The sequence below is a fragment of the Gnatocerus cornutus genome, chromosome 2, assembly GCF_029298725.1.
Source record: "Gnatocerus cornutus isolate USDA-ARS CGAHR chromosome 2, icGnaCorn1.1, whole genome shotgun sequence".
NCBI lineage: Eukaryota > Metazoa > Arthropoda > Insecta > Coleoptera > Tenebrionidae > Gnatocerus > Gnatocerus cornutus.
Window position 1 is genome coordinate 16,031,070 of NC_142234.1, and position 22,785 is coordinate 16,053,854.

The window sequence follows — 22,785 nt, forward strand, 5'->3', positions numbered from 1 at the left end:
AGTCGGCGGTTTTGTTGTTAAATTTTAAACGATTTAGGTGCTCAAGACTAGATTCTACCATCAAAATGCGCGATTTACAATGGAATGAACACGATTTCCAAGCTTGAAGCGCGCGTGGGTGTTTGGTAATGATAAACACCCGGATGCCTCGCTCTTGTCATTCTTCGGCGAAACCAGTTTTTCGTGCAATCAGGCTACTAGTCCAAGAAAACACTTTTCGATTTCATGACTTTATTATAACTGGATGGGTATAAATTACAAATTGAGCTAAAATACATGTTATATACATAATTATGTACAGCATTGCACTAACATCACATCTTTTGTATCTTCTAAGGAGTATTTCACAATCAGCCGAAGTTTTCGAAATGGTGGATGAAATATGGCAGTTTCCTTCCCTTGTTGACGTCATCGCAGGCGGACATGACGCTCTTTGTCAGAGGTCTGGGCCCGCAGCTGAACACTCCAATTTTACTGACCTACATAAAATAATTGCTTAATGTTTATCAATTTCCAGTGATGGACTTACATAACTGTGCCGTTTTTGCACAAATTTCAGGAAAGATGTCATATCCGGTCTTCCGAAATGATTAACTGCCTTCAATCCGGTGAAAATTGACGTTTTCGCAAGTCTTTGGAAATGGTTTTCGCAAATGTACTACAATCGATATTAAATCACTTTTCCTCTTACTATTAACTCATACTAACCAACATCGTCGTCCTCAAATCGAACTTGTGGAAAAATTGCGTAATAAATATGTGAATCTCTAAAACATTAGTGACATCCTTTTTTTCAACGTCCCGCAAAACGTCGATGAACCACTCAAAGTGTTTGTGCGACGGGCAAATCCACAAGAAGTAGACTTTTTTACACGAGACTCCAGAGTACCTGTTGGTGGAAGTCCCGAAAACTAGATCGTTGAGAATTGAAGCATACGGCGTTACTCCAATTCCTCCCCCGACCATGACCGCTACTTCAAACTTGTACCAATCTTGATTACCTCCACCGAAAGGACCTTCTAGTAGAATTTTCGGTTGGTCTTCCGGGTTATAATTGGAAGGGTCAAAGTAATTTCTCAATTTCCAAGTCCAAGGACCTACAATCTCGAGATTACTTCCGTGTTAATCCCGATGAAAATTACCTTGGGCTTTGATATGGCACGACAAAAAGTTCTCATGAGGTGCTGATGTTAAAGTAAATGAATGGAACTCATGACTTTTGAAAGCGGTGCAAGCTAATCGAACCCATTGCCCAGAAAGGTACTTCAGATTTGGAGGTCTGTAGAATTTTATCTTAATTACATCCGATGGTAACAGCTCTGTTTCTATAACATCTAGAGGTATGTACTTTGTCCTCAAACTAACAACCTGAGAATTGAAAGGTAAGTTTATAATCAAAGTGATTGTTGAATTAGACCTTGTCCAAGGTGTAGATAATTCCTGGTCCGATGAAGAACAACCAAAATCGTGGGGCTCCGGTGAGTCTTGCCAAACCATGAATCAAACACAAAATGTATAAAACAATGTAGAGATTGTGTGTGGCCCAGAAAAAGTTGTAAGCTTTCTTCCGTATCGTCGGATGAGCAAAAACCGTAATTATGCTCATCACCACAAAAAGAATTACCCCTGTAAGACCTACAAAACGATTCAGTTACTTCACAATTACTTGCATGTCCCAATGTACCTGTTATTGTTTGAAACAACCAAAATGTAATCCCGGGCTTGTAATCCGAAGGAAATCTAACTTCGTTGGTAAGGCACTTTAAATTCTCAATCGGTTGAGTGGACACATGATAAAAGTTTACAATGTGGCCAACCGTGTGCAAGATGGAGAAAAACAAAGCAGTGCATGCCGCAATTTTATGAAATTGTATATGTGTATCTAGAGGAATGTATTGTTGAATCGAAAACTCCTTCAGTTTTGTAAGAAGGTTCCGGGACATTGTCAACAATAAAATGCTGTAACAGAACGATAAAGACGCTGCCGAGCCCCTTGTTATTGCAATTCCAACACCCATAATGTGACGCAAGTCCGTGTGTTCCGCCATAAATGAGTAATCTAGAATTGTTAACATTATTGCAAATTGCGCCACGTGACGGAACTTACGAATAAATCTTTCAACAAATAATGCTATCGTGATGACATAAAAAATAAACAAATAGAAAATGTTTTGGCGGTTTTCTTCAAGGAATGTCGTCAACGAATTCCATTTCAGTTCTATGTAATTTTTTTCGGAATCTACGGTGGGCTCAATGTGGAAACTCGTCATTCTAAAATGGCATAACTTGTTACCTAATTTTGATTACTATGTCTTATTACCTGGCGACGTTTGTAGAGGTATCTAAAAAGTTTTGTTTCGCCCCCTTGCAATCCAACCCGATGGCTACAAACTCCCCTTTATACTCCTTCATCATCAGTTTGAAATCATTATAAGTCAAAAAATGTTTGTTTTCGAGCCCCGCATCCTACAACCACTGGCGTCAGTACAAAATTGGTGGATGCGCCGGTTACATACCTGGAACATCCCTTCAATAAGCTCCGTTACGTGGTCATCGCTGAGACTAGTAGTTCTCGCAATCTCCACCAGCGACCTCAACATTTCTGACAGTTCTTCCTTATCAATAACTCCGTTACCATCATTATCACACATGTCGAAAATTATGCGTAATTTATCATCGGTTTTGCCTCTTGAAAATAATACTACAGTATCCAGAAACTCTTGGAATGAAATTCGCCCGTCTCCGTCTTTATCCACAATATTGAACATTTTCTTCACGAAGACCGCGTCGTGTTTCATTCCCAGAGCGCTGGCAAACTCGGTTTTGGTCAAGGAGGTTCTCATGACTGTAACCACTTCGCCGTCGACGCTGGCGTCGGATCTTCGGCGTCGTTCACCTGGTCGAAGACCAAACGTTAGAGCGTACGCCTCTCGGAAGAAATGCTCTAATTTTCTCTGTCTTCGCTCGCTGGTTTCGGCTTTTGCTAACATGATTTCGCGCACCACCTAAATTTCATAAATTTATACTTTTAATAAAATATGATAACAAAACCGTACCTGAGAGATAATTAAAGTTTTTTTGTTGGAACTTAAAAACAGTTCGAGTTTGGTAAGAAACTTCTTTCTAGACCCAATAGAATCAAGCTCAATCACCAAATCATGATCTCGAGGGACCCGAAGTAGTACCAAAGGCTTTTTATGGTTGGTAAGCTCCACAGACTCTTCTACATAAATAGTATCTGTGCTTTTAAAGTTGAGAGTTCGCAATTTTTCTCCTTTTCTTCCGATGATTTGAAGAGCTACCTCAGGGCCGAATTTAATTTTAACAATACGCTTGTGGTTGGCATGGAGCCATTCTTGAACAATCATAGTATCTACTGGAAGTTTGCCTTCCACGCAATTGCGTAGTTCTTCTTGTTTGATTTTTAGTCTTCTTCGGCGGCGGTTTTGGAGTTTCACGACTCCATAACCCGCTCCGGCACACAATATTGGGACGAAGGCCAGGAAGACGCAAGCGTAGATGTAAACTAGTTCGTTGCCCTAAAATATATAAAAGAAAATATGATATGCTCGGTAAAAATTTGCTTCAGTTAAAAAAAATAACATTTTAGATCCTTTATACCGTTTATGTCACTGGTAATAAAGTTTAATTTTGTCTTCTTCTATTAACGACATCCGCACATCAAACTTTATCGATGGACAATCCTATTCGATCATCATCATCAAAAGGTTTAATTTACGACTTATATGGTCATTAAAGTGTCTTCATTTCAACGCAATTATGGTACCGACTGTTTTAATTGCTTCCATATCGCATTTATTTAGTAAAATGACAATTCCCTTACCTCAAAATAGTCATATCCATTAAGAATTTTACAAGGCTCCATCAAAGAAGCATTCAGCTGCATCGGTTGCGGACAAGGATCCCCATTCATCCAAAAGAAGACATTCTTCTGTATATGGTGTGGTTCTATGTCTGTACTATTGACAATGATGTCCCAGAGAGTAATTTTCCGAATGCTTTGAATTTCTTCTTTCGTAAAAATGCTAAAAATCTTCAAATAATTTTATATACAATTTCTCTTCCTAACAGTACTTACCCATTAGCCTCATTCTCAAACCAAAATCTGTCTGAGTCTCGCAGTCGGGCAAATTGCTCTTTGATTACTGCGGTAAACAATTCTCCAGGACCTCCGTAACTTTCCAACATGCCTCCGACGTAGACGTCAATATTATTTATGTTGTTTGAATACGCGGATACTAAAGCTCTTAATAATTCCGGTTTCTGTTCGAATAATTTCGGATTGATATCATTCCATTTTGTTATTTTCGGCAAGTTGTAGTAAGACCTGACGGTGTTGTAATCGGGTAATCCGTTATCACGACCTCTCATGATGTTTAAAGCACCGAGATCTCTTCTTGAGAATTCCATCGGCCCGAATAGTTTATCCCTGACATCAGTGCATAAAACTGAGTCTTCTCTTTCTGCCAGCTGCGACGTCATACCCATCAAAAGTTTCTCCAAAGAATAGTTAGATAAAACGTCCTAAAAATTGAAAGGTATAAAAACAGCGCGGCTTTTATTATTGCGTTTACGTTGGAGTCCCACCAGGTGGCACATAATCTCAAGCCCATGGGAGATTTCTCGAAATTGCATTGTCCATCGCGACGGAACAACCCTGGAGGTATCAAAGAGTGTCCGAATCTAAACGCTGCTGTTTGAAAGACGTGAGTTATTCCAGGATGCACGTCTTGTTTGTACCCTGTATACTCCGGCAACGGCTGTTCTAAAAACGCCGGAATGTACTCGTAAGCGATAACGTTCTGAATGGTCGCAATAACGATCCTTCGAGTTCTTTGGAACACATCCTCGTCACTCCAATTGGGATGTTCTCTCTGAACTCTTTCAGCCACGGCGTTGTGCCAACGAAAAAACAAAATACTGACTGTTAGCAGTGCCGGATTTTGGTTCGTTCTCGGATCTCCCAGCACTAAAACCAATTAGGTAATGTCACAAAATCGTAGTAAATCCACTTACGGAATAATCTCTCTGTACTTAACATTTTCATGACATGTGGAACGGGGTTATTAAAAAGTGGTACTCTCATAGAATTCCGTACTGGCATTTTGCCTGTGGCATCCGTTAAAAAGGTACCATTGCGAAACGACCTCATGGTATTAACCCATGGCTCGCTAGTGCTGTAAATAAAACTCCCATCGATCCAACTTGTCACTTGGTTCAACTGAAACAAAGGTCAGAGTCATTTCCAATGCACAAAACATGCAAATTAGAAGAACCTGCTCGCGGGGACTATTCGGGCTTTGACCCGTCTTTCTGTCGTAGCTCGCGCGATGAAAGGGGATATATTTGTTCCCTCTGCATTCTTTATCATAAACGTCGTCGCATTTCTCGATTTCAATGTGATGCATTTCTATCGGACATCCACTTTCACTAGCCATTACCACCTCGGAAGTGACCATTTGTCCGAAGAATGCCAGAAGAGCTGTTCGATTTTTCATTGATCCAAGACCGTCTAAGCCCCGCATAAATAATCGGCTTAACTTTCTAGGGCTGGGTCTGTTCTGACCCGCTAACATGTAGACACCATCAGAGTAAGCGGAGGGAGCTCTGCGAATGAGGTGGGATTCTAAAAGAAAAAACGTGAAAATGTTACTTCTGTTGACTTTCTTCTCTTGAAACCCGAGACGCGGTGCTTAACAATCGAAGCTACTTTTTTATGGTTGCATTGAACATTATGTCACTGCTTCCGATAAAATTCAATGGTGTAACAAAATAAATTAAGACGTAGAAATAAAGAAGACATCAATTACAACCGCGAAGTGACTCATTGGTTCTGTTTCTTATTAATTTATACTTGATAGAACGGTTTGATCTAACTGTGCACTTGGCGTAAAACTGTTAACAAATTAGCGGTATTCGATATGCAAATTAACCTGTATCTATAAATTTTCCAGTCCACCTATGACATCAAATTATCAATTAATAGGTATTTGATCTCGTTTTTGCAGTCTTGTGATAGAATCCACTTTCCAATCGAGATAAATCAGCTTTTCAAGGTTACAACTGCAAGTAATGGTCTAATTTTTCACGATTGAGGATTCTCGAGTTTGTCCTTAAAACGCCAAATCATACATCAAGAATGAGTTTGATCAAGGATGAACCATTACATTAATTCATTCGTGAGTGTACCAATAATTGGTAAATATGTAGATTAGCTAAAAATTCGTAATCAATTAGGAATCACAGATGATTAACATTCGGGAGTTCAATACACAAGGTTATTTTTTGCTGCGAAGTGTGACATTTAAAAGTGGTTTATTATAAAGATAAAAATGTCATAACAATGTACCCAATTAATACATCGTATTTTATAGAAATTATGGAGTTGTGTAGATCTAATTAATTATACGCATTCTAGAAGTCGACAAAATGTAAAACCAGTTTATTATTGGAAATGGTTTGAAAAAACTCGTTGACTATTCCAACACAAAAATTTATCAGTGAGTTCTATTTACTTTGAATAAATTAACAAAAAATACGTTTCTCGATGAAAGAACAACGAATGTTCTTGGAGCGGCTGACCCATTTCCTGGATGTGGAGCCGAGGGAAATAACCGCAGACTCTGTTTAATTAAATATTAATAATGATTAGGTAATACACCAAATAATTTGGATCGTGTAGTTAATTGCTACTGCGTATTGTTTACTTTACTTTTTGTGATATTTCTATATGGATAAATTAATGAAAAAAATAATTTAAACACATGGAAAACAAAACTACGCAAAATACCACAATTTTACGTAAAACGAAACACTTAAAAGAGACGTGAGAAACATGATTATTTTGTAATTCTATTGTTTGTTAACATAGACAATATTTTATGTGAAATTTTCTTTGTTGCGGATTTTCAAAAATTTTTACCAAGAGCGATTTCATCAGAATTAAAATGCAGTTTGTCATTTTCCTATCCGAGCATTGAATTTTTGATCAGATACAAATTGTAGCAAATATTTTTTTCTAGGAGCAAAACAAATAAAAAACTAAATAAAACTAATAATAAATTAATAAAATTATTGAATACAAATTAAAATGCTTCAAATTATTATTTGAGAACGAATACAAATTTTGAAAATGTTTAGTCATTGTTATTTATGACAGAAAAATTCAGATGGGTCCTATTTTCGACTTTTTTAAAAACTGTGTGTTGTACTTTCGACGTCATGTTAAAAAAAATTAAATATATTACGATTTTTGACTTCTTCTTTCAATTTTCTTAAATGTTATTTATTTATTTATTTATTTATTTATTTATTATGTGTTCCAATTTATAGGAAGACGAAACAGCAAAAAAAACTTCAAAATATTTACTTTTAGAAATGTATACAAAAATCTAGTATAAAATTAAGAAAATTACTATTTTCGCTATTTACAAACAACTACCTATCTAGGAGTGCAAAAAGATAAAGCAAAAGATACACAATTTACAAATTTTAATTTTTTTAACTATCCAAAACCAAAATTGTGCAATATTATAATTATTTTTTACGACGCCTCAACTTGTAAAACCTTGTAATCGCAACTGGTTATTGGCATTTTGGAACACAATCCTAGTATTCATAAGAATGCTTAATTTGCATTGACAATAACCTGCACATTGTAATTTGAAGGTGGATATGCATGTATATTTCCTTGTTAGAAAAGAAAAATGATGCAATCTCCATAAAGAGCAAGGGCAAAAAATGTTACACAAAACCCTTGAATTCCTGGACATGATCTATAAAGATCGACCTCCAAAATTAAGAAATCCCAAAAATGTACTCTTATTAATAATTAATAATAAATTATAAGCAGTGAAAGACCAAATCGAAGCATATTAATGGCACTTTATGCGAGCGTAGTTTAAAATAAACCCATTTAATTTTATCTAAAATTATATTTAATAGCTAGAATCCTACAGTTTGGGAATTTTATGCAAATTTTCATCATAACACATCACTAATCACGTTTTTTGGCATAAAACCTATTAATTTATGCAAAGATGTGAAGTTAGGAATGTTTTCCTAATTTTAAGCAAAATCTTGGAAACAAATGGTGGAAATCTTATACATGCTAATTTTTTAACAGTTTTAAAATTACGTAAACACGTGTCGTAAAAATGTGAAAAATTACTTACCTACAGAGCCCCAATCAGGATGAGCTAAATTATTGAACCATCCATCATGTCGCTGTTTTTCAGTCCGACTGTAAAACCGCTCTGGAACAAACAAGACGTGTAATAACTTAATGAAGCTAGTAACATTACTTTCGTAACATGTTTTGCTCATCACTTGAGAAATTAGAGAGATCTCCAACATAAGAAGTATAGTCGTGCATAGCCTTGCATTTATTGTTAAAGGTATAATAAGTTAAGTAGAGAAAGTGAGCAAAATAATGGCAATATACAGCCCGATATAGCTACTCAAAAGTAGGTTAAAATTGTAAACAGCAAGTAGCATTAGTATATCCTGATCTTACAGGTCACGATATTTATAATAAGTTACGGAAATTTATATTTAGATTCACGTGAATGATTTTTTAATGATCGAGTAAGATCCGTGCTGAAGGAATTCCGTGCGGTGGGTGACCCAAAACTGGATCAGCCTTGATGGAATTCCGGTTGCAAATCCTGGGTAGACGCACGTAAGATTAGTCATGACGAAATATAACAGAAATAGTTCCTGTAATCATTTTCAAATGGAAAGACCAGACGTTGGACATTTATCTGAGCAAGTCCTTTACTTCTTACCTCTCCAGGTGTTGACTATAATTTCATACATGTATAATATTCACCTGCATATGTGGGTCAGAATTGTTAGTATAACCTAGACACGACTTAGCAACATTTTTAGCGACACTCCTTTTCAATTTTGCTTACTAGAAAGTTACTATTCCTACGTATCCGTGACTTTGAGGGCTTTTAATTAATACTCCTAAGATAATAACAAATTCACGTTTACTTCATTATGGTTTATGTAACACGTAAAGGCATGCAAATTGAATAATTATAGTGAAGTTGGTTCAAAGAACCTCAGTGTTATCACTGCATTCATTTAAAAGTGATGAGAATTCGTTTCAGTTTACTAACAAGCAGAATAAGAGCTTAATTAGTCAAAGATTTATTGCCTGGCGGTTTAAATCTGTTTGGTTTATCTACAGATTTTTAACCAACTTGAACCACTAGCGCGAAATAAAGATGTTCAACAATACCAGAGATACAATCTTATCAATTGAAACAATGGATGCAAATGAAGGAGTGATAATTTTATCGTTTTTTAGATTATTTTCTGAAGGTGTTTTCTTATCTTAATTTGTATTCTTCTGAGTTAGATTTCTTCATTCAGCGAATTAATATTTATAAAAAAATTTAAATCTTCATTAAAACATTTATTTAAATAGATTCAATACTATAAGTGTGGTGTCAAATTTATTTATATTTAAATGCTCACAGTTCACACATCCATAAGTTTATCTGACTTAATTATTTCAGACTTCAAAATATTGTGTACATTCACATCAAAACTGTTATCAGGCATATATTTGGGAACGTTTTTATGGAACACTTAAATATAAAGATGAGAAGATAGTGCATGATTCGAAATAAATTAATTACGAATTAAATTCGCAGAATTGTATGCAAATGTAACATGTACCTTCTTTAGATAATTAATTAACTGCCATTTCAATAGGTGTGTAAAATGCCATAATATTTTATGTTGCTTCATACAAAGATGAATGAATTCTTCCACAGTTTTATTTTTGCAACTTTACCCAAGCTGCGGGTTAAACGTTTGTGTTCTGTAAAAGTACAATAACGTCATGTTGCCACGGGCATGCAATTACGATAACGACATTTCTAACCCAGATTTTAATAAAAAATTATGGATGCTGGTAATGTATTGTATTTTGTAACCAACTTTGAAGGTTTGGTCTTATCTCAACATTCATAATTATTTTGTAAAAGCTACGCCCAAGTTTCGACAACAAATTCCGTCGCATTAAAACGGATAATTTGTTTTTGAGTCTTAAAATACCTAATTTATTATTATCGCTCGGTTATATAAAGCTAAATGCTAACAGAAAATTAACACGTAACTTTACCACAAATGGAATTTAATTATTATTAAGTGCGAACAGCTCAAATGAACTTCGTCGATGACCTGAAAGATTTTGATAAATTCAATTAAAACCACCTCACTACAATGTAATTTAACAGACAATTTTAAAAGCACGACCATATTCTTAGGTTACACAACTAGCATTTAAAAGCGTACGGTTTCTGCAACCTTCACATAAAGTGCATCTCCTTAATTTGTCTAATTTATGCATGATTATGACCCAATTCTCACTACGAGTTTTGTTTAAAAATTTACATTTTTGCCATTTCAAATATTAACCATTTCAGTTAAAACCTTGCGTGTGTATGTTAAACGTTTCACAATTATCCTAATCCGACCAGTCATCGCTCGTTCTGCACGAGAAAATCTGATTTGGTACTTCTAAAGAAAGATGAAAAAATGTTTTGTGCTTGACGACAAATTGCTGTTGTCAGTATTTTAGACGAGTTAATTTAAAAAGTTTGTTGCAAAATCAGACAGTAGACAGATTTTAATTTATAACTCCGAGACGATAATAATACTGCTAGAATTACAATGGGTGAAATGTTGCTCATTAAAGAACATGTTCATATATGTAATAATTGAGCGGCTTTTGGTTTCAGTAGGTCAATAGGATTGTTAAGATTTATGGAACATTTCCTTTCTACCTGTCACCTATTATTCTCTGTTGTGGATACATGGATATCAATAAGATTGCTTGAAAGATCAAGTATCAAACCTTAGGAGGTCTAGAATTTTATACCAACGTGTCCACCAGAACAGCAATCTTACAATAATTGTACCACAAAAGCTTGTCGACAAAAAAATTGGCGAATCGAAACTGCTTAAAAAAAATGAGAACCTAAATAACCACTAGGTGAGGAAAGAGAAGCAAAGCAAAATATAAATTCCTTAGAAAATTATAAGGATTGCGACACCATTTAAAAAAAGCCCCATGAAGCAACGTAAAACTAATTAAAACAAATAACTAAACACAACGGAAGAATGCTTGTCGGTTTGTCAGACGAATAGATTTGTTCAATTTAGTGATGGTAGCAATACTAATGAAAGGAAGGCTAATACTCTTACGTTATGTGGATTTTGGCTACATGTAGTGTATAATAAATTTTATGCCATATTTTTTCAAGAAAAATTTTAGAAAACAGATTTTCAACTTTTATTTAAAACAGTTTGCAAGCATTCAAATCCTTAAACTAGTTTTAATCTACCAGTTTTTTAAAGAGCAATTACGGCAGATAAAAAATATAATGAATAAAATATATGTCAGAGAAGGTTGTTGAAAGAAAAAAATTTCATAACTGTTTTTGCAGTCCAAAACTGTCAAAATTGATCGATTTCTGATATTCTTTTAACGTTTATTTTCTTCAACTTCGTCCGATCATCGCTGAACGCTAAATTTCATTTTTAGACTCAGAAATTGTCGGTCTAATAACAAACGATCCCTTGACCATGATAAGCTGTCTGATAAAAATTTGATATGGTTTCGGGATCTTTCAATTGATAAATCTATGTATCTAGTGCATGAACGTAAATTGATTAAATTATGTATATTTTTGGGTGTTTCTTTGTTCTGTTGCCCACTTGTTCACTTCAAAGAGATGAAGGACGTAAAAAAAACCCAAGGGCTTTTATATAAAACAGTCGAACTTTAATCAAAAATGTCTAAACGGATGCTTTCAAATAAATTCAGAAATGAAAGATAGCTTATCACAAAACTGAATTGATTTCCCAAAATTCTTATCATTTCTATTAAGTACCGGGTTTTTCCGATAGAAAGCAGTTTGTAATTCGTTTTAACTTTTTGAATTTTTTACTTTGTCCCCAAAAATTTGCGATGGGCTTCATAAAGGAAACACGTTGAATTTGATATTATATTTTATTTTAGTAATTTTTACTTATATTTAAACTGTTTTCAAATATTAAATGTTTGTCTGTTGTAATATGGAATTTTGACATTCTCCATTTAAACCTGCCACAAATTTGAGATTTATTTTGGTGGACTTCCTATCAGAAAATCCCGATACTAATTTTTAAATACAAATTTAATTCAATTCCGGAAATAAACTTCAATTGCCGAAAACATTTATAAACTTTAAGTTTAAATTTGTTTCTTCAACCGCACGTTAGATGTTAGAGAATGCATAAAATTTGAAAGATCGAGTAAATGGTGCGGATGCAATCGATACGGAAATGGCATCATATCTTTATTTTTATTTATTCGCTCATTTCTAATGTTTTCCAGAAAGTAATCTTTAATAAGTAGCAGGAATAACTTGAGAAAAATATCGTGAAAACGTTTGCCTCATTCATTCATTGAAACCAATATTTATTTGCCTCAACATTTTCAGTTTTTTTTAATATCTCTATTAATAGAATACATATAAACATTTCTAGCACAACAACATTGTAAAATATTATTTTTGTTGATTCCCTGTGGCATAAAACAAAATCGAATAAGTTAATCTGATCAGAATAATTAAAATATCAGTCCAATAATTTCGTAATTAATGTAATTAAGTATATGTGTTTTGATGTTATGTTAAATTTGTGTATACCTACACTACAATAATTACAATTACACAACTTAAATTTTAATTAAGAGAGTGGATTTTTGTTTCTTCCTAAACTATGTAAATGTAAATTAAACTATTTAATATGTAATGAAAATCTCCAAACTATGACGTGATTAAGAAATTTTAAGTCAACTGGCGTAAACTTATTACAGATCATTTAAACAGATTATAAATTTTATTTAAGCACCTAATTTAGGTATGTAAAACGTAGGATACGTATCGGACCCAGAAAAGAAAATGACCTCTAAGCAGAGCCCCGAGCTTTACGGTTTGGATATTTTTGTCAAAAGGAATTTCATTCACTCTAATTATCAAAAAATGATTTCCTGCTGTAAGTATGTAGCAAGTTATATTTCTAAGGAGCGGCAAAATTTGTGTTCTTTCCGAGAAGGGAGAAATTCACGTAAAAATAATTATCACCGTGCAAATAAAAAGTAAACCAAGACTTACCAGGTCGAACTGTCGAAATGGCAACGAGGACAATGACACAGAAAGTGAATACATGACCGAGACAAGATGTTACAGAAGTCATATCAACCATTGATGCTCTCCAGAACTAATAAAATATCAGCTGTCTTGCGTCCCACATTTACAGAATGGTAAAACCCGCACTAACATTTAAAATAAATAATAAATTAACATTACAATTACTGATGGAATGAGAAAATGACTTTCTAAGAAATTCAGTTTGACTACATCGATCGGCCACTTTACGTCGTTTTTATTGAAGGCTTTTTACAACATGAAAGGAACAGCACACACGCACGCATATCTTCACTGTACTTCATTCACACTAACAGATTGCTTAAACAAAACCTCACCATCAACACTGAAGAGAAAGTAGCTTTACATAAATCCCCTCCTATGGCTCAAGCACTTTTATAATTAATTATTTAATTTTGCTTTATGTCTGAGGCTTTATGTTCCTAATTTATAATTGCAAATAAATCATTGTTATTGCAGGAAATTGCAAAACTCGCAGGAGATTCACAAAGGATGAATATGAGCAACAATATTTAGTCCGGCGCGATTTGCAAAATTTTCTTCGAAAACGTCTTCTAATTAATTTCTTACAAATTTAACATTCATCAGTATTCGCTAACAAGATTGGTTTTTGAACAATTGTGCGGTTAGCGTTGATTTAGATTTAAAATAAGTACCTAAATAAAATGTACTGATTAATGATGGTCATTATGACATCATATAAATCACGTTAGTTTACACAACTGTGACTAATTATTACATAATTTAATTTTAATTTGATTACCTTCAAAAATCCATGCTCCATCGGTTTCTTTTCAAATCTCTAAATCTCAATTTTTTATGACTTTGTATTTTTAATTGCAATGGACTTGTATTTAAATTTCTCTACATTTCCCTTTAATTACTCAATTAACCAACTTTTCCTTCAACTACTTGTAATTTAGGACATTACTCTTTCATGTATAGTTACACAAAACATGCATGCTTGCAAGGAAGAGATAATCATATCCTTTACTAGTTACTTGAAAATGAAATGACACCAATGAATCACCCACAATCATAATTGTGTCAGCAGCTTTCAAATAACGTAATTTAGATAACTCCTGAACTTGAAATTCACGTAACTTCTAGTTCATGCGAAATATGTGTAAATCAAGGCTTAAATCTAACCCTGATACGTAAGAGATAATGCAGATATTTACGTGATACTGTGCAATAGACCTCATTTACGGATATTCTCGAGTTGTAAATTGAAATTCAGTGGAATGAGTCAAGATTTAATGGAGATTTTTCCAGTAGATCCGGAGCAATATTTATGTAGGTGACAACGAAGAGGATACGGTGTTGCGTGGGCTGATAGTGGAGAGAATATTTATTAAGTAAGCAGACTATTTAAAGTTATGCTAATTGGTAATTCATGTAATGTTTATTAAAATGCAGGGTAATTACATGCCTACAGCTATCGAGCCATGTCCACAAAAATACAAAAATTACAAAAAAGTGTAAATTTGAAATCGCTCAATTAATTAATGTAATTGTATGTACGTGTACAGAAATCAAAATTAGCTTTAAGCGATCTGTAATAGATATCTCCTTAAATGGTTGTTGTAAGTTTGAATTAACATCAATTTTTTTAAAATGGCGTAATCTTTATCCAGAGATTTCCAAGTGCTTGTGTAAAAAGTGGCTCGTTCAACATCAATTCCAAGGTGAATAAAATGAGATTAAGATAATTATAAATTATAAGTATCCGGCACAAATAGTGTAAGAAATAATAAAAATAATCGTTGAAGACCATGAAGAGCTAATGATTTTAAGTATACAATAATAAATGGAAAGAAAACGTGTATTTAAAAAAAAAAGTGGGTTTGTCTGAATATTTCGACTTAATTTTCTACTAAAATTAAAAAAAATAAAGAAAATTTAGGATGTCTGTTCTCGCCTGTGATACAATTTTTTTGAGTTTGAGTTCAAAAGTAGGTAGGTCAAATGAGTAAACTTCCTAAATTTCATTGCTATAGCATTATAATAATCCGATCTTACACATCTCGAATTCAAAAATTCTAAATTTTCAAATCGACTTCGATGGCTTTTTGTTCCAGAATTTTTGGTGCTTCATATCTTCGGAACTACGACAGCTACGTTAACATATAACAAACTTAAAAACATTTGAAGTTTTGGGTTGAATTTTGAAGCTCCCGAAAAGTACTTTTACGATTTTGGGCATCGTTTTTTCCCACTTTTGTTGCCAAAAATCCGATCTTACAAATCCGGAATTCAAAAATTCATTGTTTTTATTTAAAATGCTTATTTTAGTGAATTGTCAGTATTATATGATTGTATCATTCAGACCAAAGTCAGTATAGGAATAAATAAAAATTTATAATAAATACGTCGACCAAAATTTGTGCTGTTTTCAATTTTTTCGTTATCTTTCGCAAAAAATCTCTTTAAAAATAACAAAACTACAGATCTGAAATGTTTTGATTTGATGGTAAAAAAAAATTAAAATGAACTAAATGGTCATAAACATTTTTACCATGTTTCCACGTAATCAGTTTAAAAGCTAACTTTATCCGTAGATAACATTATTATATTCGATAGCGTAATGTTTACTCCTTCTTCCATTTTTCCCCGAAAAGTGCACTGTCAAGTGTTAAACCAACAATATTAATGCCCAATCCATTAAACGGCCTAACTAACAATCAATCTGATATGTTACGCTCAAAGCTCTTTCACACTATTCGTAACAACAAAGTTTAATGCAATGGGCAACCATACGAACCACAGCTCAAATGACGATCTATCGAATGTAAGTCTAGTAATTTAAACTCGGTACATTAAACAGCTTTTTTAGATAAATTTCTCGAACTATCCTTTCATAAACGACAAATGGATCATTAAACCAACTTCCCAAATCATAATAGAGAGCACAATCTACGCCCCTGTCGTAATTTTTGGAATTTTTGGCAACCTATTATCTTTGTATGTCCTCATCAAAAACAGCCACATATGCACACCTACGAATATGCTTATTGGAAACATGGCAGTAGCTGATTTACTGTCTTTACTGATACATCCATGGGTGTTTTTAACGTACGACTTTTTTCAAAATTATCAACTTGGAGAAATTGGTTGTAAGACAGAAGCTGCAATTGAGTGTGCAATTTTTATTACAAGTGTCATAAACGTGTCTGCAATTAGTTACGACAGACTAACCGCCATTCTTTTACCTCAAGAATCAAAACTGACAAAGCAAAAGACGAAAATAGTGATGCTGGCAACTTGGATTCTAGGAATTTTGATATCAAGTCCACTGTATTTTAGTCGAGTTTATAAGGTAAAACAATTTGGTAAAATTCAGTAAAATGCTTTTTTAATGTAGGAGCGCCAATGGATGGATTTTTTGGAAAAATATTGCACTGAAGATACTTTCATGACGACCATTTATTGGCACGTAATCATCACCGTCATAGTGTGGCTACCTCTAACAATTCAATTGATTTGTTACATATCCATATTTATAAAGGTAAACATTAATGGTCATAATAACGACTTAATAATACAAATGTTGTTAGCTGAGTAAGTACGAAAAAATGGCTGTACGTAAATTGAATCATCGACAAGTGGACTATAAGAAAAAAGCCATTCGTATGATGTTTACGATGATTTTAACGTTTCTAATATGTCGGTTACCTTTCACCGCCCTAATCTTTTACAGAGATCAAAATCGAACTTCTAGCAATTCTAACGTAATAAATACGGTAAGCTCTTTTTTTAAATTTAATCCCTTCTAACTCTAGTTTCGGTTGCAGGTCATAGGAACGTATCATACTCTTTGGTTTTTGTCGAAATTTTTCATATTTCTAAACTCTGCACTGAATCCTCTTATCTACAGTGTTACCAATGACAAGTTTCAAAAAGGTTTCAAAGCGACAACTTTAGGAAAATGGTTGTGTCCTCCGAACCCAAAGCAAAATAAAGTTTTTATTCCAAAAGAGAATCTGAAGACACCACCAGAATCATCTACATTGTTTAAAAAAAGTATTTTTTTTATTTTTAAGAGGAAACAGAAGCTGAGTACTGCACTGACCGACGTTGGTAGCGAACTTTCAGTTGCAAGATACGACCAAGACATGGCGTTAACAAAGAAGTAATTTAGCCATTTTGCGATGAAAAGACCAAATAAGATTTATTGCTATTATTGTCTTTGTTGTTCGGAGGAATTCTATTTGCTTAGTAAGATATAAAATGTTTATATACTGTCGTTAAAGTTTTAATAGTAAATTAAAATTACAGTGTTAAATTGTAAATTGCTGTTATTTACGGATAGATGGTTTCATAAATGGAAGTTTTGAAGAAATAATGTTTCTTTTTATATTATTAATTTTATTTATTTTGGTTTATTCTAATAATATTTTTTGTTTTGCCAACCTCTGCTTTTAATTTAAAAATTTGATACTCCAAAAATAATAATTGGCCAAAAATAATAATAAGAGCACCTATTTTAAGAAAGCTATTTAACTCTGTTATTATCAACATTTTCTTTAATAACAACATTTATAATTACCAATATAATTTGTTTACTCTACATTCACATCTTTTTTTAACTTTTAACGACTTTAACAACTTTTAACAACAAATTGTGTCAAAATTCCAGTTCAAGTTCTGATTTAATTTTAGAAGTATCTGTCTTATCTAAAGAAATTATTTTGCAACAACACTTGACAAAATAGTTTTGGAGACAAATCACCGGAAATAAAAACGGAAATCCCATTTTTACACCTGAAAGGATGCAATCGTGCCCATTGTCACCGATAGCGACAAACAAAAATATCTTTTTATCAATCAAGCACGCATTTATCGATACTTCAAGATTGCTTATCGGGTGTCCTTTAAATAAATTTTGCGCCTCCCTATTCCACCCATTCCCTAGTAAAATTTCAGCATGCTTCTAATAATTTTTCTAACGGTGGTGACTGCAGTTTTGGCAGCCCCACAATCACAAGCTGATCTATACGCAGCCGAAGTATGTGATCAATCAAAATGTGCAGCACCAAATTGTCGGTGTTCTTCTACGAAACCTCCTGGGGACATGGATACAGCAGAAATCCCTCAAGTAAGTGTTTTTGCATCGGTTTTTTCATTGCGTAATACAATTGTTTTGTAGTTTGTCTTCTTGACCTTCGATGACGCTGTTCAAAAACTAAATTATGAAACCTACAGTTCGTTGTTTGACGGCAGGACTAATCCTGATGGGTGTCCTATTACAGTGACTTTCTTTGTGTCTCATGACTACACGGACTACAGCAAAGTAAGAAGTTTACGAACGTTTGTTCAGATTTTACCTTTTTTTTAGGTTCATGATTTATATGTTAAGGGCCATGAAATATCTCTTCATTCCATAACCCACTTGGCTTCAACTGACTATTGGAGAAACATATCTGCAGAGGATATGACTAGCGAGTTTGGAGATGAAAAAACTATTATAACCACTTTTGCTAATATTCCTCCAGAAGCTATACAAGGGATGAGAATACCTTACCTGCAATTGTCAGGTGACACCTCTTTCCAAGTCGCCAAAGAAATAGGTCTCTCTTGGGACTGTTCTTGGCCAACTCAAACATTTAGAAAACCCGGACTTTGGCCTTACACCCTCGACTATAAATCAACACAAGACTGTTCGATTGGTCCTTGTCCTGAAGATTCAATCCCCGGTATTTGGGTTATCCCAATGATCGATTGGACGGACCAATCCAACATCGTCTGCAGCATGGTAGATGCTTGTGTAAACATGTTTGTATGCTACTCTCTCTCCCAAGAATGTTTCTAAAACGATTCTTTTAGACCTGATGATGCTGACGGACTCTTCAACTGGTTTGTTGATAATTTCAACGTTCAGTACAACGGGAACAAAGCTCCTCTGGGATTCTATGTACACCAAGCATACTTCGATGCTAACCCCATACACTTGGAAGCTTATAAAAAATTCGTCGATTATTTACAAGGACTAAAAGATGTTTTCTTGGTAAGTTTCGAGTGGTTTAAATTCGATTATTTATTTGACAATTCAGGTTAGTCCAACTCAAGCCATTTCATGGATTCAAAATCCGGTTCCTGTGGGCAGCTGGTCTTCTCCTAGTTGTACTCCAGTAGAAGATTTGGGTTGTGAGGTGAACATGTGTTCACTGGCCAAGGACGATGATGTTAGATACATGACACTCTGTGGAGGATGTCCAAATGTTTATCCATGGATGGGCGACCCTCTTGGTGAAGGAAAAATATGAATGCTTATTTAGCTGTAATGTTACTTACAATGTAAATATTGGTAACATAAACCATTGATTTTTTATGTCTTTTGTTCGATAATGTTATCTTGTTAAATAACTACATATTATCAAATTAAACAAAAAATAATTTCGATTAATCTGCTGAAGTTTTTTGGTAACCCGATCATTACTTACTCCATTGAAATTTCTAGTACGTTATTCTGGCGCACTCAACATGAATGCAATACAAAATTTTATCCCCCATTTTTAAACAAATAAAAATAAAACACCAAGTCCATAATATACTCCTTTTACTTACTTAAATAGAATAGAACAGTTCAAAATTTAAAAAAGGACATATATACAATATGTACATATCATTTTAACAGAACTAAAACTAAAGCCCACAAGAGCCACATCAGATATGTGTGGGTATGTTTATAAAATGACGCGTTTAAAAATACGGCCTGCCATTCCGTCATACTTTTGATTGATATGCATAAATCTGTCCCCAAGTCACGTACTCAGATCAACCAAAAGTCTCCTAAATGACAAACATTTCATCCCTTTACTGTTGCTCCGTGCTTTCAACAATCAACATAATAGACTGTTGAGAGTTGGCGTCCGTCGTTACGCCTCGCACACATTCTACTTGATGAGAAACCCAATCCTTTCGTTGACAGAATGTTGAACAATACGGTGTTCTTCGACATAAAGAACATTCTGCTAAAGCCTCCCTGTTGCAGTTAGCACACTGTAAAAAGATAGTAGTAAAAAAATAAAACAGAACTAAACACAATTTACCTTCTTCTGATTATCATCTAAAGCTGGTTGCAATGTAGAATCCGAACTGCCATCCGGCTGAAGAGCTGCCACTTGTGCTTCAACTCTAGCGGCTAGAACAGCTGCATCTTTTTCTCTTTGGAATTTCTCAGATTGTCTATTAATGGCGTCCCGAAGTTCTTCTACACCTTTTCGAAAATCACTCGCTAATCGTGTTATTTGACTTGAAAGATCGTCGAGTCGTTTTAGGGCTGTCGCAGGATCGGTATTAACGACAGGCTCCATTAACTGGTAGTCTGTCGAATCCAGGCCTTCCGCCAAGTTCTGCCAAGCCTCTTCTTTGGTTTGATGAGCGCCATCACTATCTTCTCCACAACACCGTTTACCAGAGGAATCATTCTCTTTTCTCCTTTTACGTTTGTAAGGAGTAAATAGCCGCACTGGACCTGTCGCTGATTCGTCGTCACAACAAGCCGCGCAGGTGCAACTTGTTGCGTGGGGTAAAATGATCCCTGGAAATGACATCATTTTAATGATAATTGTAAATTAAACTGATTCAAAATTAATTGGCGGTTTTACAATTTTCAGTTCAGAGATTCTTTGCAACATACCATTTAAATGAAATATCCAAGCCATAACACTTTCGGCTAATTTAATGTCAAAATTGACAACTGTCAATTTCTGAGATGATTATATCGATTACCAACCTTGTCGAATTAAATAAACTAAAACCACTACGTCGGATTTTTTTCGCATTACAACCACTATCGCTTATAACTGCGTATCAGGAAACAATTACATATTTTGATTAATTGTGCGAATTTATTCCATTAAAATACCTAAGTAACTCAATAAGATTACTTTTTGCTCGATAAGTAACAGGTGTTCAAAAATGTTGTATCAAGTCAGCTATGAACAATTCGACAGATATAAAAATAAATTAGAATGACATTGTTGACATAGTTTTAATGACGTAAGTTTTTTAATTTTTCTTTTTTCTTGTCTACATAAGAACTGTGAAACCTGGGATATAGCCTTGACCTTCTGATTAAAATTACATAATATTTACAGCAATAATGAATTCAATTATTTTTGTGTTGTAAATACAACCCACCTTCATCAATGAGCGTTTGCAGACTTCTCCCCCCAAATCGAATGCTCCTTTTCCAGTCCTTGCTGGAGGCCCTTCCGCAAAGCGCTTCAAACTCGCTCGGCGTGTACCACGAAGATCCTAATTTTATGCAGCGCCCCCGCCCCCCAGAGCCGAATCTGTTCTTGTGCAACTCTGCGGAAGTGTTTTTGCATCTAACTGGAAGAACAGGTAAACTAGCTGCTTCATTCCACGACCCCAAGTTTGGTCCCGAAACCGTCACCGGCGTGGAAACAGCGCTGGCCTCCGAGACATCACCTTGGATAACGATGGTCTTGAGCTCGCCCCCCGAGCCATCGGTAGCGATGTAGCCGTTGTTGTCGACACATAGCATCGGCTTGAAATGCGGTAACTGGTCTTGGGTGATGACATTGAAGGTGCTAGTGATCAGGGAGCCCACTGGCAATGAAACAGGAACTCCAGCATGTCGCACCGAAACAGCGGACACTCGCGGATGTTTAGTTTCCACAACGGAATCGCCATTCTCGCCGCCATCGTGCTCGCTCGCAAGCTGTTCGGCTTCGGAAATGTCCGGTAGGACGACACCTTCCGAGTTTGAGTTCTCCATGGCCAAAAACGCGTGCAAGTGCTTCTTCTTTCGGGATTTTTAGGGATTATTGGGTCATTGGTTATCGCGAATTAGAAAATTAGATGACGCCACACCGTTTGCTGACGATGACGGATGCACGGTTGGTTACTACACTGGCCGATATGCAGGCGGCGTAGTACTTGATGCGCATGCGTCGCGCCAATTTGAAATTTTCGAAGTGGTCAGTTTTGAGTCTTTGGTCTTTTATTTTATTTAGCTTCAAACTTAATTTGGTGGAAATGTTTAATTTTATACGGCGTTTAAGAAGTCGTTGATATTTGCTACGCTCTGCTTGTTTGGTGAAATTGAAACCGCCTAATCAGTGCTTTATTTTCCATTAGTCCTTTGGTTTCAAAAGTCTTGAATTTCATCGATTTTCTCACAATATTTCTTTTAAGCTCCTCGAGATTCTTTAGAATTTAAGGTTGCTTCCAATTTTTTCTAGATTCTCACAAAATTCTCAAGATTATGTAAATTTATTGTTCCGTTTTATTTAAAATTCTACAGATTACCATTTTTCTACAAGACTTTTTACGACCTCTCTATAGATTTTTTAAATTCTGATTCTCAAAATTTATTGTTCTTTTCTCGATTTTCTCAATCTATTCTCTTAAATCTCAAATCGGATTGTCTCAAGACCCTCTTTAGATTGTTTAGATTATTTATTTTTTTGTTTTTTTTTAAATTTCTTTGGATTTCGTTGGTGGAAATAATTCTGTCTATTCTACATTTCTACAGAAACCTCTTCTAAAAAAATATTCA

General features: G+C 34.6%; 4 protein-coding genes and 1 long non-coding RNA gene across 5 annotated transcripts; 3 read left to right on the forward strand and 2 right to left on the reverse strand.

Moving 5' to 3' along the window:
- The first annotated feature begins 20 nt into the window (after nt 1-20).
- LOC148179495 (uncharacterized) lies at nt 21-775 on the forward strand. Its single transcript, XR_015769714.1, has 2 exons — nt 21-248; nt 302-775. It is a non-coding gene; the product is annotated as an uncharacterized LOC148179495 (long non-coding RNA).
- On the reverse strand, nt 351-13,574 carry Duox (dual oxidase). Its single transcript, XM_088031558.1, has 17 exons — nt 13,200-13,574; nt 8,196-8,276; nt 5,298-5,647; nt 5,038-5,242; nt 4,596-4,990; nt 4,100-4,545; nt 3,845-4,046; nt 3,057-3,539; nt 2,517-3,005; nt 2,321-2,466; nt 2,108-2,271; nt 1,685-2,059; nt 1,418-1,635; nt 1,143-1,368; nt 709-1,097; nt 530-658; nt 351-479 (listed from the first exon to the last, which is right to left on the reverse strand). Exons 1-17 carry the CDS (start codon nt 13,288-13,290, stop codon nt 351-353), a joined length of 4,518 nt encoding a protein of 1,505 aa, XP_087887684.1. The 5' UTR covers nt 13,291-13,574.
- Nucleotides 13,575-15,931: 2,357 nt separating this feature from the next.
- On the forward strand, nt 15,932-17,449 carry LOC148179497 (neuropeptide Y receptor type 1). Its single transcript, XM_088030380.1, has 5 exons — nt 15,932-16,044; nt 16,090-16,572; nt 16,618-16,761; nt 16,811-16,996; nt 17,048-17,449. Exons 1-5 carry the CDS (start codon nt 16,000-16,002, stop codon nt 17,387-17,389), a joined length of 1,200 nt encoding a protein of 399 aa, XP_087886506.1. The 5' UTR covers nt 15,932-15,999; the 3' UTR covers nt 17,390-17,449.
- A 689-nt stretch (nt 17,450-18,138) lies between these two features.
- Nucleotides 18,139-19,659, forward strand: Cda9 (Chitin deacetylase-like 9). The gene is made up of 5 exons (XM_088029812.1): nt 18,139-18,351; nt 18,403-18,546; nt 18,592-19,028; nt 19,080-19,260; nt 19,307-19,659. Exons 1-5 carry the CDS (start codon nt 18,181-18,183, stop codon nt 19,517-19,519), a joined length of 1,146 nt encoding a protein of 381 aa, XP_087885938.1. The 5' UTR covers nt 18,139-18,180; the 3' UTR covers nt 19,520-19,659.
- A 136-nt stretch (nt 19,660-19,795) lies between these two features.
- On the reverse strand, nt 19,796-22,174 carry Deaf1 (deformed epidermal autoregulatory factor 1). The gene is made up of 3 exons (XM_088030877.1): nt 21,399-22,174; nt 20,306-20,796; nt 19,796-20,255 (listed from the first exon to the last, which is right to left on the reverse strand). Exons 1-3 carry the CDS (start codon nt 22,000-22,002, stop codon nt 20,070-20,072), a joined length of 1,281 nt encoding a protein of 426 aa, XP_087887003.1. The 5' UTR covers nt 22,003-22,174; the 3' UTR covers nt 19,796-20,069.
- Nucleotides 22,175-22,785: the final 611 nt, after the last annotated feature.

Excerpts from the sequence above, each read along its gene's own strand:
- Duox (XM_088031558.1), bottom strand. The coding sequence starts at position 13,290 with ATGGTTGATATGACTTCTGTAACATCTTGTCTCGGTCATGTATTCACT. Across the intron at positions 5,243-5,297 it reads CGAATAGTCCCCGCGAGCAG|TTGAACCAAGTGACAAGTTG; the intron begins GTTCTTCTAATT and ends CCTTTGTTTCAG. Across the intron at positions 2,272-2,320 it reads ACCTCTACAAACGTCGCCAG|AATGACGAGTTTCCACATTG; the intron begins GTAATAAGACAT and ends ATGCCATTTTAG.
- LOC148179497 (XM_088030380.1), top strand. The coding sequence starts at position 16,000 with ATGGGCAACCATACGAACCACAGCTCAAATGACGATCTATCGAAT. Across the intron at positions 16,762-16,810 it reads ACATATCCATATTTATAAAG|CTGAGTAAGTACGAAAAAAT; the intron begins GTAAACATTAAT and ends AAATGTTGTTAG. Across the intron at positions 16,997-17,047 it reads ATTCTAACGTAATAAATACG|GTCATAGGAACGTATCATAC; the intron begins GTAAGCTCTTTT and ends TTTCGGTTGCAG.
- Cda9 (XM_088029812.1), top strand. The coding sequence starts at position 18,181 with ATGCTTCTAATAATTTTTCTAACGGTGGTGACTGCAGTTTTGGCAGCC. Across the intron at positions 18,352-18,402 it reads ATACAGCAGAAATCCCTCAA|TTTGTCTTCTTGACCTTCGA; the intron begins GTAAGTGTTTTT and ends ATTGTTTTGTAG. Across the intron at positions 19,261-19,306 it reads GACTAAAAGATGTTTTCTTG|GTTAGTCCAACTCAAGCCAT; the intron begins GTAAGTTTCGAG and ends TTGACAATTCAG.
- Deaf1 (XM_088030877.1), bottom strand. The coding sequence starts at position 22,002 with ATGGAGAACTCAAACTCGGAAGGTGTCGTCCTACCGGACATTTCCGAA. Across the intron at positions 20,797-21,398 it reads GCAAACGCTCATTGATGAAG|GGATCATTTTACCCCACGCA; the intron begins GTGGGTTGTATT and ends TGTCATTTCCAG. Across the intron at positions 20,256-20,305 it reads TAGATGATAATCAGAAGAAG|TGTGCTAACTGCAACAGGGA; the intron begins GTAAATTGTGTT and ends ATCTTTTTACAG.